At 43.2% G+C, this 14,927-nt stretch overlaps 1 protein-coding gene across 3 annotated transcripts in view; it reads left to right on the top strand.

Moving 5' to 3' along the window:
* The first annotated feature begins 489 nt into the window (after positions 1 to 489).
* The window catches only part of TNKS2 (tankyrase 2), a 69,366-nt gene continuing 54,928 nt past the window's right edge, over positions 490 to 14,927 (top strand). For all 3 annotated transcript variants that reach the window (XM_026650866.1, XM_026650865.1, XM_026650864.1), the window contains exons 1-6: positions 490 to 828; positions 9,842 to 10,066; positions 10,927 to 11,022; positions 11,346 to 11,382; positions 12,130 to 12,205; positions 13,682 to 13,776. In XM_026650866.1, coding sequence (XP_026506651.1) covers positions 627 to 828; positions 9,842 to 10,066; positions 10,927 to 11,022; positions 11,346 to 11,382; positions 12,130 to 12,205; positions 13,682 to 13,776 — 731 coding nt within the window. In that variant the 5' untranslated portion in view covers positions 490 to 626. The remainder of the gene's footprint in view (positions 829 to 9,841; positions 10,067 to 10,926; positions 11,023 to 11,345; positions 11,383 to 12,129; positions 12,206 to 13,681; positions 13,777 to 14,927) is intronic.

The raw sequence follows: 14,927 nt of genomic DNA, 5'->3' as shown, positions 1-14,927 counted from the left end.
GCCTTAGAGCATGCAACCCCTGATCCCCACCCTGGGCTCGGGGAAGCTCCAGTCTGCTTTGGAGCAGCAGGTACCCGGCCGCATGGCACCCCGGGCAGACTGCCTGCCCTTGGCCACGACACCGGTGGCGGGTCAGCACGTCACGACAGCCCGGCCGGGCTGGTGCTGCGGGCACCACAGGGGCCATCGCTATATCGTCAGAAGCAAAGCCCCGCCCCGGAGATGCCGCTGCACTAGTGCGCCGGGAGGGGTCCCTCGCCTCACCACTGGGCTCTCACACTGAATCGGCCCCGCCCCCTGCCCATCTCACTGCCGACTCCGAGTCTCTGCGCAGCGCGCACGCGCAAACAGCAGTACTCATGCTCTGTGTTCAGTCTCGTGGCGGCTGTCCTTTCTGCGCATGCTCTATGTGACGCACAGCCAGCCCCTCCTCCAAGGAGGACGCACGCACGCACGCACGCGCGGCGTGTCTGGCTCCGGGCGCTGGAGCTGTCGGGGGAGGGAGTCTGGCCGGGGCTGCCCCGGGCTCGCTTCCTCCTGTAGCGAGGCGTGTCGGGAGTCGGGGCTATGGCGGGGGGCGGCCCGTGACAGACACCCGAACCGCTGCTGCTGGGAAGGGGAGCGCCATGGCCGGGCGGCGGGGCGCGGGCGGAGCGGCCCCCTTGGCGGAGGCGCCGGGCTGCGGGCCCGCGGCGGAGCCGGCCCGGGAGCTGTTCGAGGCCTGCAGGAACGGGGACGTGGAGCGGGTTAAGCGGCTGGTGCGGTCCGAGAACGTGAACGGCAGGGACACGGCGGGCAGGAAGTCCAGCCCCCTGCACTTCGCCGCAGGTACCGGGCGCACGTCTGCTCTGGCGGGGCCGGCGCCTTCCGCCCGGGCCTGTGTGGGAGCGAGCCCGAGCCCGGCTGTGCCACGCACCTGGCCCGAGCCCGGCTAGCGCCGGGGTGCCTGGGGACTGCCCAAAGCGCGAACCCGGGAGCCTGGCCCTGTCGGACCCCCGTGATTGCTTCTTGTGGCGGGGCTCCGCTAGATGCCAGCGTTGGGGGCTCCTGGCTCTGCACAGCGTATCTCCACAAGAGGGGCTGTGTCTGTGCTTCAGTGACGGGCCTTGGGGGTTTTGCCCTCCCCCGTTCAATTGTACATACGCCAGCTTGGCGATCCGCCCAGCTTGCTGGGCGCCAAACACCCATTTGGTGACGGTGAGAGTTAGTCCCATAGAGGTTGGGACCTGCCCAATTGAACGGAAGACGGTGGCTGCTGACTGGGTGGTATGGCCTTCTCGCTAAGGTGCTGGATCAGGACTCAGGCGATCTGAGTTCAGGTCTTGGCTGCGTTTCCCAAACTTCCTGTTTGACAAGTCCTTTGAATCTGTGTTGGTTCCCCTCATGTAAAACTGGAGTACTAATGCTTTCTGCTCTACAGAAATGTTAGGAGATACTTTATGTACTAAAAAAACCAGGAGTACTTGTGGCACCTTAGAGACTAACATATTTATTTGAGCATAAGCTTTTGTGGGCTACAGACCACTTCATCAGATGCATAGAATGGAATATATAGTAAGAAGATATATATATACATACAGAGAGCATGAAAAGGTGGAAGTTGCCATACCAACTCTAAGAGGCTAATTAATTAAGATGAGCAATTATCAGCAGGAGGAAAAAAAACTTTTGTAGTAATAATCAAGATGGCCCATTCCAGACAGATTGACAAGAAGGTGTGAGGATACTTAACATGGGGAAATTTGTGGATACAGACTAACACGGCTGCTATTTAAGTATCTAGACTGACAGTTAAGAGAAGAATTAGCTTATCTCCTGTTGATTTTAAAACTGCCCTCTATTACTAGAATTTCTTACATTATCTGACTGGCCCCTTTTGTAAGTCCCAAACTTTATGCACTTTTTTTGTTTGTTGTCACTTGTAAATGAACATTGCTTGGATTCAGTTCTTTTGGATGCCTAAATAACATGACATCACACAGTAGGCATTGCAACTGGTCAGGAGATTGTGTTCTATCGCTTCAGGCACAGACCTGGCTGTAGCTGTCCAAACACTTATGTGGATGCTTTAGGCTTGCCTATTGCAACTCATTTCTAGGGATAAATGATACAAAATCAGCAGCCCATTATTTGCCAAACATAGGTCATTATGAACATGTAGCCTTGCTGCTCCACTCTGCTCAGGTTCCCCATTGAATAGAGTCCTGCTGAGTGTGTGTCTTCTCATATTCAAAGGCCTTCATGGGTTTGGCCCTAGTTACCTGAAAGCCTCTTGCAGGATAGCTGTGTTCCACTGAAACTGTGAAATAGTTTACCATTAAAGGTAAACCATTAAACACATGAGACAACTTTAATAGACTATGGAACTCCTAATGCTTTCAAAACCTAAGTACCAAACTCATTTCTTTCGATAAGATCTTTACACACAGCACACCTGCAGTTGATTCATAAACTCAAATTCCTTTGTTAGCCAGTCAAGCTATTTCTACTACAGGCTTGGGAGATAGAAGATAATTGATTTTTGATTACTGAAGGGACACTCACCAAATAGTCCATATATATATACACACACAGGTTTCTCTTCAGATCGTATAAAAAAAATTAAGTGCCTAGATAAGAATAATCCTGCTTAGTTTTGTCCAGTGGAACTTTCAAGATTCTGAATAACCTTAAAAAAATAAATCACATCCTTATTAAATTCGCAATAGAAACAGATAGGTGGTATATGCCACTAGGTAGCAGAGATATCGGAAGGGTTCCATATTCCTCCCTTTGGTTCCTGAAAAGAGGATTACAAGGCAGTTACTGATGTCTTCCCTCCCAAGACCGCAGGATCTCTCTGGTAGAGAGACCTACCTGTTAGTCTCTCTTGAGAAGATATACTTATAGCCTTCCATTGGATGGAACTTTTCAACTGTGAACCTAACTGTAGTAAATGAAAAAGAGTAATGTGATTGGTAGCAAAGTCACGTTTTGGGTTTTTTTTGTTCCATTATTCAGTGTGTGAATAATAAGGGCTGCTCTCTCTGTCTTCTGTCTCTGGAGGATTACCAGACTACTGAAGATAGAGTAACCTACCAGGAAGTGGTAACAAAGGCTCTGCTGTAGTTTCACACAGCAGAACCTCTGTTAATGAGGCTGGGTGTGCACACCTTTGTATTAATGCATGTGCTAGGCAACTTTTTTTGTTTGGTTTAGTTCAGTTCTGGAGAAGTGTACTTATTCTGTAGGTTTTTGCTTCGCAACAGAGATGCCACAATACCAGGGAACTTGTGTTCCTTTTTTCTTTGTATTGTCACTCTGGCTTAGACTTTAAAAAATGCAGCCTGTTAGACAAGGTCGTCTTCTCTCCCATTCCTTAAATAAAGAATTTCCATTCTTCCTCCTGGTCTAAAAGACTTACTTTAGAGTTGACTTTACTAACTGAAAAGGGTTGAGAGAACAGGCTGTTCTCATGCATGTGCTGCTCTTTGGAAACAATGAATCTGGGTATCTTGGTGGAGATTAATCTTGATGTTTCTTAACTCCATTGCACATGAGATGAACCTACGGCAGTTAAGTTGTATTGAAGCTTAAGTCAAGAGTGTCACTGTCTGCACAACAAAGTAGGCATGTAATCAAGTCCAATTAGCAAAAGTTAGGGGCATGTGTAAGCTATGTCTGTGCTACAGAAGCACAGCTAAGGCCGTAGTGTAGAGACTCATTAAGTTGATGAAAGGATTTTTCTGTCACTGTAGTTAATCCACTTATCTAAGAGGAGGTGGTGTGTCTCAGGGGTGTGAATTTTTCTCTCCCCTGAGCGGTGTTCCAACGTCAACCTAAGTTCTAGGTGTAGACCGGGCCTAGGACGATCTACAGGCAGGCAACGCTTTTTGTCATAGATTCATAGATTTCTAGGACTGGAAGGGACCTCGAGAGGTCATTGAGCCCAGTCCCCTGCCCGCATGGCAGGACCAAATACTATCTAGACCATCCCTGATAGACATTTATCTAACCTACTCTTAAATATCTCCAGAGATGGAGCATGACAACCAGGAAATGCCACTGATTCAAGGGATTTGTAGTAGCCAGAATGCCCTTCCTAAAACATTCAAGTTTTGTTTTTGTTTTTTTAAACAGAAGACATGAGGAACAGATATATTTAGTTTGTAAACTCCTTTGGAGCAGGGATTGTGTCTCTCTGTGTTTGTACAGCAGCTAGTACAGTGGGGTCCTGGTCTGTGACTACAGCTCCTAGTTATTTGTATTACTTTATTGCCTACCAGGGAAATTAACCCAATGCCAAGAGAGGACACAGGAGCCTCTCCTAGTGACTATACATAATTTCTGTTAGAATTGATGAGAGGCAAGAGAATACGGATATAAATCAGTTTCAAATCTTGAGGAAAGTCCAGGAAGTCAGTCAAGTAAAAGTCTAAATAAGACCTATCACAGAAGTAGACAGAGGAAGATCCTCAGCTGTTGTCAGTAGCTGTACAATTGCTTGAATAAATATATAGATGTGTACCCCTCCTAAGCAGCAGAAAGATGTACTTAATCTGGTATAAAGGCTCTATTTAGTTGTAAATCAGCATGCTTTAATGCAGTGGTTCTCAAAACTTTATACTGTTGACCCCTTTCACATAGCAAGCCTCTGAGTGCAACCCACCCTTATAAATTAAACACTTCAAAATATATTTAACACCATTATAAATGCTGGAGGTAAAGTGGGGTTTGGGGTGGAGGCTGACAGCTCGCAACCCCCACCCCCATGTAATTACTTTGTGACCCCTTCAGGGGTCCCGACCCCCAGTTTGAGAACCCCTGCTTTAATGGTTATATCAACCAATGAGATGCACCTCTCTTTAGAAAATAAAGGAAGTACAAATGGGAACGTTGATTTAATTTGAGGTTTTCCACTAGATTTAAATCCTCATTTAAAAATCAATCTACTCTGCTCATTAGGGTTTTTTGTTTCTGGAGAAACAAAAACTTGCACCTCTTCTTTAGAGATAATGGTGGTTCTGAAGTGCCCCAAGGACCTTTATAGGCATCAGTCACATCCTGTAAGGTTTAGTTCTATGAGTAGTATATGCATGAGCAAGTGCCCTAAATCATCCTAGCTTCTTGAAAAAAGAGAGCTGTCAAAACTTAATATAAAGGGTCAAGATTTGCAGCGCTGGTGCATTTTCAATTAGAGAAATACTTAAGATGTAGCCAGCATTGGACTAACAACATTACAAAACTGCTTTATATAAATTTAGGCTTGTGTTAGTGCAATATGACATTAAACCAGGCTTGCATAATTGTCACTTGCCAGCCTATGCATAATTTGCTTGTCCACACTATGGTGGACAAATATTGATATTTTACTTTAAAATATTACTTGCCCTACATGAGAAGACAAGTAGAATTTTGCAGTGCTTTGTTAAAATTGGCTACCTTTTTTGCTTTCCAGTAACTAATTGGAATTTAAAACCTTACCTAAGTGTTTATTTAAAAATCTGTTCACACTTCACTTTTGATCAGATATATATCATTGTATTAGAAGTCACTGAATATAGAAGTGGTGAACTTCCTCCAATTGTAGCTGTGCGAAGTCACTATGATAAATTACTTTATAGGCTATTTGCCCCCAGTGTACAATTTCAGAATTAAACTACACTTATAAGTGGGGGACATTCAGATTGTTTTGAGCCAATGAATGGGGAGACAGTGAAAACTTTAAATTGGTAAGAAATCTACTTGCCTTCAATCAGGATCTTCCTTATGTAATGTTGACCTTTACAGACTTGAATGTGTCGTCTGTCGTTCTTCCCTCCCCCCCCCCCCAAAAAAGATGGTAAGATATAAAAGCTTCTGGCTGGTTCTTTTTCCCTGCTCTTAAAAAGGACTGACTAGAGAAATGAGACATTGGCTCTTCAAGAGACCTATTTTCTATATCTTTAAAAACAAAAACCAACCCAAAACCCAAGTTTTTGCTGCAGCAAAATTTGATCAGTGAATTAGAATACAGAACCCAGTTTGCTTCCAAACCAAGAAAGTATAAGTACAAGTATATGTTAAAAATAGGCTAAGCGCCAGCATATTCATAACTAATTTTTCTATTTGTTTAATGTTTATACACAATTTAGTTTTCAACATTTTTTCCTATGAAACTTAAATATAGGCACTCTACTATAAAAATCTAGCCTCTATCCAACATACATATTTTTTGAAGGAAGCTGCTGTTGTTGAGGTCTTAAGTTTCCTTATAGAAAACTCATCCTTCCATTATCACTATTTTTAACATAGTTGCGTATCCCATATTGCAGTGTGGCCATCTGTTCTCCCCCCCCCCCCCCCTAGTGGCTGGACTACAAGGACATTTTTGCTTCACAGCCTTTAAGCTAACTGGATCTTTTAACTCAGGAAATAGAGAGGCTCATGGTTTTAGATTCAGAGATCCCAGGTTTAAATCCTGCTACTGATGACATGCTCAGAGGCATTGCAGTAACTTGGAAGCTCATAAGAATTTTCATACCAAATCAGAGCAATAGTCCATGTACTCTGGTATCATATTTCTTCCTAATTCCAGGCAGTTAAGTCTTGACTAAACACAAAAGTTGTATTTTATTAACTACACTGGTATAGTGAAAAGTGGTACAACACTCTGCCCCACTGTACAGGAAGAGAAATAAACTACTGTTATAAGATGCTGTTATACTGGCATAACTGCATCCAGGCTGGGAGTTGTACCTGATCATAACTATTCAGTTAAAAAAATACCCCTAACCAAAATAGGTTATACCACTATAAAAGCTATGTGTAGATCCTGCTTTAATGGTTGGGTTATGCTCTTAAGGATTGGCAAGCCAGTCAGTTGACCACCTGTTATTTGACCACAGTCAAACGTGGTCAAATATTTCATCAGGAATGCTCTAATGTAGGCAGCAGCCTGGGCCTACCTTTTTGATTGCATCATAGTGCCATCTGTTAGCAAGCCTACTTAAATATCTTGATCGTTCATTTTATTACATGCTAATGGTTGGGGAAAGAGGTGAACTAATGGAAAGATGAGCATCTTGATTATCTGGAATCTTGAAGAAAAACATTGTATGAAGATCTTTATTTGTATACTAAGGCAGTGGAGTACATGGTGGTTTGCAAAACACATTGAACAAGACAAAAGAGATGGTCCCTGCCCCAAATATCTTACAATCTAAATTTACTAGACAAACATACAGAAGTTAACTCAAAGGAGTGGGGGAGGAATAGGATTGTTCAGTTATTAAACCTCCTCCCCCAACACAAGGAGCAAAAAGGCACAGTCCCCTTGAGCTCAGCAAGTTTCAGCGCTGTAAAGCGCCAGTGTAGACAGTGCGCCAGCTGTGAGAATACTGAATACAGTCCACTTATAAAAGCTCAAATATACAAAATCACACACACACAAAAAATCAGGTGATCATTCCCTCCCATAATGCTGCCTACCTTCTTGAGCCATACTTCCCGGGCCAAGACTTTTCTGATGATTAATTTGATTCATCTTGTGACCTCATCGTGGTTGTTGCAAATTTCAAAGGATATATAAACAGTTTGGATGGAGGTAGCAAATTATAAAGCAAGAAGTATCCAGTTTAGTCCTAAAACAATGTGGAATACAATCCCAGCAGTTGAATCAAATAGCTTGCTACTTCATCATAGTGGAAAGGGTTGTGTCCTCCTTGCACTCAAACTACAGTGGCAGAAATTCTTTTAGTACTTCTGTGTACTACAACATGTGTGGAATAAAATTGATAGGTTTAAGAAGTAATCCTTTTAAAAACCAGAAATAGACTCAAGACCTCCACTGGGAAGCTAGTGAGCATGTATCACAGTTTAAAATTAGAGAAGAAAATGGCAGATGAAGAGTTCACTCAGTATTTATCAGACGAAGAAGGCAATACTGCTGTGTTTGACATATAGCTGAAGCAGATGATGAAAGCAAGATGTTTGAGGAGTTGGCCTGCTGCCTGCCTAGCATAAGTGCATTTAAAAAGGACTCCTTTTATAGTTTTATTTCTAATTTCATATTTCTTTTGTAACAGTTGTCTCGAATAACATGCACATCTAATTGCTAAAAGGTAGTAATTATTCTGATTTTTTTGGAACTTCATTTGATTGTGTTTTTGCATTTTTTCTGAGTTAAAATAACTCAGTAAAGTAACTTTTTTTGTAATTAGGCATAAGTATGCATCTAAGGTGGTCACCAACCTGTAGATAGTGATCGACTGGTCAATCCTGGAGCCTCTACCAGTCGGTCGCAATCTCTGGAAACTAAAAGTCTGGTGGTGCATCAGGGCTAAAGAAGGCTCCCTGCCTGCTCTGGCCCTGTGCCGCTCCTGGAAGCGGACAGCACACCGCTGACATCTTGGGGGAGGAGGGGCAGAGGTCTCGGTGCGCTGCTCCTGCCTAAGCACCACCTCCGCAGCGCCCATTGGCCAGGAACGGAGAACGCAGCCAATGGGAGCTGCGGAGGTGGTGCTTGCAGAGGGGGGTAGCATGCGGCGCCACGTGCCTTGCTGCTCCCCAGGGGCTGCAAGGGCATGCTGGCCGCTTCCAGGAGCGGCGTGGCAGTGAATCTGCCTTAGCCCCGCTGTCCAAGGTAAGTGCTGCCCAGCAGGAGCCTGCACCCCTCCTAGCACCCTAATCCCCCTCCTGCACCCTAACCCCCTGCCCCAGCCTGGTGAAAGTGAGTGAGAGTGGGGGAGAGCGAGCAATGGCAGGAGGGGGGAATGGAGTGGGCAGGGCAGGGCCTCAGGGAAGGGGCAGGGTAGATCCTGGGTTGCTCTTAAATTCAAAAAGTGATCTTGTGCATAAAAAGATCTGAGACCACTGATCTAAGGCTATGCCTACTGGAGACCATACATTTTTATTCTTTTTTCTTACTGTTGTTACTGTTCCATTAAATTAGTGCTTTGAAATATATGACCATTTTTTTACATCATTTGGCAATGTTTGGCTGGTCAATTGACTAGTTACTTCTTGACCAGTCAAAGGCCCAACCCTAATGAAGTATATATTCTTTATATATTTCTGATTATCTTTGGGGACTATGAATGTTCTTATTTTTCATTGGCCAAGTGAAGCAAGGTCTAATATGCAGCTCCATAGTGTGTGTGTGTGTGTGTGTGTGTAAATTGAAATACCAGAAAAGCATGAATCACTGGAAAATCAGGGCACCCAGACTGTCTGGTGCTGCACGCAGAGGAAATCATTCTGCTGCCTCCTGATGCTGCTTGCACCTCTCAGAGGTAGCAGCTTAACTAACTTGCTGCATGGAGATCATGGTCTTTAGCCTGGGCTCTATCAAAAATGAGAGCCTTCAAGAGGGTTTTTGGGGGTGGGGGAAGCAGGGACTGGAGTGTGAGAGTCCAGAGTATGGGGCTTGTAATGATATAATTGTAGTTGTGTGTGTAGACAAGCTCTTAGTGACTTGCCCAAGCTCACAGAGGAAGTCTGTAGCAGAGCAGAGAATTGAACCTAGTTTTCCTGAGTGCCATGGGCACCTTAGGCACTCAACCATCTTTCCTCCCTAAGCTTGTCAATGTCCTGCACTAATGTTACCTGATATTTTCAGGTTACAATGGTTTATCCTAGCATTTCTAACCAAGACAGCTGTAGTTACGCTATATACTTAGGTATAGTATCAGTATACTCTTTAGCATTATATGTAGGGTTTTTAATACATTGGTTTCAATAAAAGTATTGCTGTAGCAGAGATCTCAGTTGTGGTTTCTTCTATAGTAGTTTCCCTCTTTAAGTGTCTTGTTTTTCTAATTTTAATCTTGGCCTGATTCTTTTAATGCCTAGTGGTTTATACAGAGTCATCTTTTTGTTTTAGGTTTTGGTCGGAAGGAAGTAGTTGAATATTTGCTTCAGAGTGGTGCCAATGTCCATGCACGAGATGATGGTGGCCTCATTCCTCTTCATAATGCCTGCTCTTTCGGTCACGCTGAAGTTGTCAATCTTCTTTTGCGTCATGGTGCAGATCCTAATGCTCGGGATAATTGGAACTATACTCCTCTTCATGAAGCTGCCATTAAGGGCAAGATTGATGTCTGCATAGGTAACTTTATCAGATTTCCCCCTCAACTGACTTCTGTGTGAATTAAAACCATGCGAAGCCCAATTCTTCATTTTTTTTTTTTTTAAATCAAGCTCTGCCCATCACTAAATTCTAGTTTGTCAGGTGCACACTCACAAAAATGAAAAATTTACTGTGAGCTGAAACTTGACATATAAAAATCTGTTGACACATACCTATAAGTTACAGAAATGCAAAAATCCCCCTGCTACCTTATATGGTTCTCTCTTAGGTGGAGAGAACTACATGGTGGGGGAGGGGAAAAGTAGTCATGTGAATTCGATTTATTTTATAAGTAGTATTTTGACTACTAAGTGGTCTTTCTCTCTTCCCACACTCTGTCTATCCTGCCCTGCTGCTGCTCCTCATAACACATGGAAGCAACAGAAACTTCTTTAACATAATGACTTAGTTCTGGTCTTTTGTGCCCTGTACCCCCACTAAATTAGTCAGAGGCATCTATCAGTCTTCACCCAAACCAACAGATTAAATTGAATTTGTGTTTTAACTAGGCAGTTATGAGAGCTATGAAGAGTATTAAACAGTTAGTAAAGTGGTCAAGTAGTGAAATATGTGTGTGAGCCCTTATCTTCCAGTTATCAAAACCGCCTCTGGCAAATTGGACAAGACAAGTTTACCTTGGCATAAGAGCATGTCAGACACGTCAGGGATATTAGTTATGACATAGGTGGCCTCAACATATGTAAAGTTTGGGTAAGGGAATCAAGAGACTCCCCAACTGGGCCATTCTGTTGATGGGTCTTGGTGGGATGACAAGCCATATTTCAAAAGCCTAGTTTCTATCAGAGTTGTTTCACATAAAAGATTTTGCTACTTTATAGTACTGCTGCAGCATGGTGCTGAACCAGCCATCCGTAATACAGATGGAAGGACAGCTTTGGATTTAGCAGACCCATCTGCAAAAGCAGTGCTGACTGGTAAGTGGTGTTTTTTTAATCTGTAACTGATAGATTATGGCTACCATTGCTCCTATTTCAAAAGTAATATGCTGTTCTGGATTTTTCTTAAATATTAGTTTAATTTCTATTTGTGGCCAGACTCCAAGTATAAATGACAGAACTTATCAGAATTTCAAGAGCACAAAGTGCTAATTATTTTAAAGAGGGGAAATAGCTGGAGACTTTGTGTTCTCTAAATACTGAAAGAAGAGGATAAGCAGAAAACTTTAGATTATAAAAACTTTTATCCATGGATTGTATGTTTTTGATAGGTAAGGAAATCATTTTCTTTTCGCTTTCAGGTGATTACAAGAAGGATGAACTCTTAGAAAGTGCCAGGTATGTATTAAATGTAGAAAACAATTTGCACATGGCAATATTTTCAAAATAACCCACTTTTTAATAACACACTCAAATTAACTTTAAGATTGCTTTCTGAGTACATACGAGGCCTTGGACAGTCATTTTTGGATGAAATTAATAAAACAATTATGGCACCCTTACCTCAGGGCCTTGTCCTAATGGAGTCCCAGCAGCTAGCCCAGGGCTCCTTCTTGCTCGCCCGAGCTTCTGACAGCACTGCCCTGTCCAGCGTTCTGTCACTCCATCAACCACCACACTCCTACAGCTCCAGAAAGAAACTAAACGCCCTCTGCCCCTGGAGCTGTTTTCATAGTTAGGCTGCTGGGCCCTGATTGGCTGTGTCCCACACAGCCACTCTAGGCAGCTTGGAGGAGCCTACAGCAGGGGGCCTCAGAGGGTCTGGTATACCCCCTCATAGGTTCTGCTTACAGTGAAGAACCATAGGGTTCTGTGTTAGGCAGTGGTGATGAAAACAGCCAATTAATGTTAGACAAGATGTGATGCACAGTAGCTACTGGTTTGTAATATGTCAATGTTCATATTGTATAATTTGAAATCCTTTGTAGAAGTTTTTAGTAGATTTGAAACATTCCAAATAGCTGTTTTGTTGTTTCTGCTATTTGTGCAGCACTGTAAATACTGAAAGCAACTAAAGTTGTTTTTATATGCAGTATCAATTGGCCAAAATGTTCTGTGTGTGTTTAAACTATCTTTTTTTTCTAGGGGTGGTAATGAAGAAAAGATGATGGCTCTTCTTACACCATTAAATGTCAACTGTCATGCAAGTGATGGCAGAAAGGTATTTTAGCTCAAAGCCAAGACATTTTGTTTTGAAATGTTAACATTTGTATTTAATTCTTTATATTTAAAACTGCCATTTGAGTCAGATTTTTGGTAGGTCATATTCAACTTTTACTTAAAAAATTGTATGTGAAGACAGAATGTACCTATGTGACAACTGTCAGATATGCTTTCTTCTTTGCTTAAAAAGAACTATATCCACTACTTTTTGCATTTATCATCTGCATCAAAGAGTAATGGCAGAACAACTTTCTTATGCTGACTGACCTTCTTTGCAGCTGTGCTGATGTCAAACTTACAACAAAAGCCTTCCTTCTTTGATCCTAATAGTTGCCAAGTGAGTTGAAGAGTTGTATCCACACTCTTCTTTTGCACCACCTCCACCCTGTGTCCCCAAAACTTGGCACTGGCTCTGATATTACCTCTTCTTACAGTAGAGTTAACGCTACATTTACAGGGCCTGGACTTATTTCTGGCAGGGTAAGGGTATCTTGGCTAAAAGTGCCAAAATTCCCATCCAAAATTTTTTGAAATTTCTTCAGTTTGAGCCCATAGCTTTCCTGAAGGTTCAAGTCGCTATCTATGGCCCTGTCTCATTAGATATTTGCATGGGCTCATTCCCTTAAGTTTCTAGGTTTTCCCCAAGCCAGTTTCTTACATGTTACATCCTGCAGTTGGATATCTGAAGCTCTCCAAAACTTTTAAGTGTCTGAGCATCAGTACTACTACTTCCCCCTCCTTGTGGAGTATAAATCTGGTCCAATTGTGCAAACCCCTCAAGTTTATGAACCTATCCACTTCCTGAATGAAGAAGATAAAGATCTCTGTGCAAATCCTATTGCTTCAGGCCTTTTGCTGGGTACTCCTCTCTAAAAACTCTCATGCCTATTGACTGGACAGATCGTAGAGCAGTCGTCTGTCTTGGGAGTTCAGGTGGAGGATAAGGTGAAGTTTTTCTGTTTGTTCTGCATGTAATCACACTCTTCTCTCCAGCAGTTAGCCGTCACTGTGGCTTATTTCTAAACTTAACTTCTTACTTGGTAAAGAGAACTGTTCATAATCTGGCAATATACTGGTAACAGCCAAGTCACATAGGGAGCCTCAGGGGGAGGGCTTTGGCTTATCTATGGAAGGACTAAACTGGGAGGAAGTGGGAGCTGGCTGCAGAGCCCAAAAACCTGTCACAGTGGTTGTCGTTTGCCTGAATGTATTAGTGGTGAGTAGAACCTTGCAATGTGTATTGATGGTAACTAGATCACAAGAAAAAAAAAAAAAAAGTGAGCAGGTAAGGAAAAAATGTCCTTTGCACAAATACTTATTAAATAACTCTTCAAACATTCTCTCTACTGATACAAATATTTTGAGGACTTAGATAACTTTATTAGTTGTATTCCTTTCACATTTCACAATGCTTGATTAGTTAATAATTGAACTTATAATTTTGATGCATTCTAAATTCATTCTATCTTTCCAGTCAACTCCATTACACTTAGCAGCTGGGTATAACCGGGTTAAGATTGTGCAGCTGTTACTACAGCATGGAGCTGATGTACATGCCAAGGATAAAGGGTGAGTTTTCTTTCACTTGTGTTTAGAATGTATCAATAATGCACTTTTACATGTAATAAAGAATTCTAATGCTAAAAAAAAAACTTGACCTGGATCAAATGCCAGAAAACTCAAAGTTGAAGCAGATGTACCATCTCTAACTTTATAACTGTGACCTTCTAATTTTTGGTCACAACCTTAAGAGAAACCTGCAAAGCAATAAAACTAATACCAAATCATCCATAAAACATATTCATTCTAAGAGATGAACTGCCAACCTGTATATGTCCAAAAGACTTTTAAAGGCTTACATTTTAAAAAAATGCTTTCATACCATACCTATCAAAATTCAGTACACATCTGTGGTTGGTTCAGCTTTCATTTTCCTTTGAAGACCCCCTTTCACTTTAAAAATAGTTTTCTGATTGGATTCCCATGATTTCTCATTTTTAAAAGGCTATACTCCAAAGAATAAACATCATTTTTGTTTCCCAGATACTGAATTTGGATAATGTATTACTCCTGAGGGGATTGTGCACCAAAAAATAAAAATTTCTACACACAATATTTTAAAATTCTGCAAGTTTTATTTGTCAATAAATAAATGCAGAGGCTTCAGCATGGCAGTGGGGAGCGCAGGCCACTGTGAGGCTGCACCCAATCCTGACAAAGCACAAGGCCTGGGCCTGCCCCAGAAATACCCTAGGGCCATGCCCCTCTGCACCAGGTGTGCGGCAGGTCGGCTCAACCAGGCAGGATTCAAGTGTCGGGGAATCCAGGTGTGGGGTGAGAGGATTCTGTGTGGGACAATCTGGGTGCAGATAGCTCAGTGGGAGGGTCTAGGTCAGGGGTCTCAAACTCAAATGACCATGAGGGCCACATTACTGACACCTCCCCCACCGCCCTCGGCCCTGCCCCCACTCCACCCCTTCCATGAGGCCCTGCCCCCATTCCAACCCCTTCCTCGAAATCCCCACCCCAACTCTGCCCCCTCCCTGCCCCCAGGGGGTGCAGGAGGGGTGTGGTGGGGGCCCAGGGCAGGAAGTTGGGGTGTGGGGTGCAGGAGGAGTGAGGGGTACAGCAGGGGGTCAGGATGCAGGAGGGGTGCAGGGTACAGCAGGGGGTCGGGGTGCAGGAGGGGTGCGGCATGGGGCTCGGCAGTGGGTTGGGGC

This window comes from Terrapene carolina, unplaced genomic scaffold (genome assembly GCF_002925995.2).
Source record: "Terrapene carolina triunguis isolate 2854851 unplaced genomic scaffold, T_m_triunguis-2.0 Scaffold95, whole genome shotgun sequence".
Lineage (NCBI taxonomy): Eukaryota > Metazoa > Chordata > Testudines > Emydidae > Terrapene > Terrapene triunguis.
The sequence above is the reverse complement of the archived record's forward strand: the minus strand, read 5'-3'. Positions and strand labels throughout refer to the sequence as shown.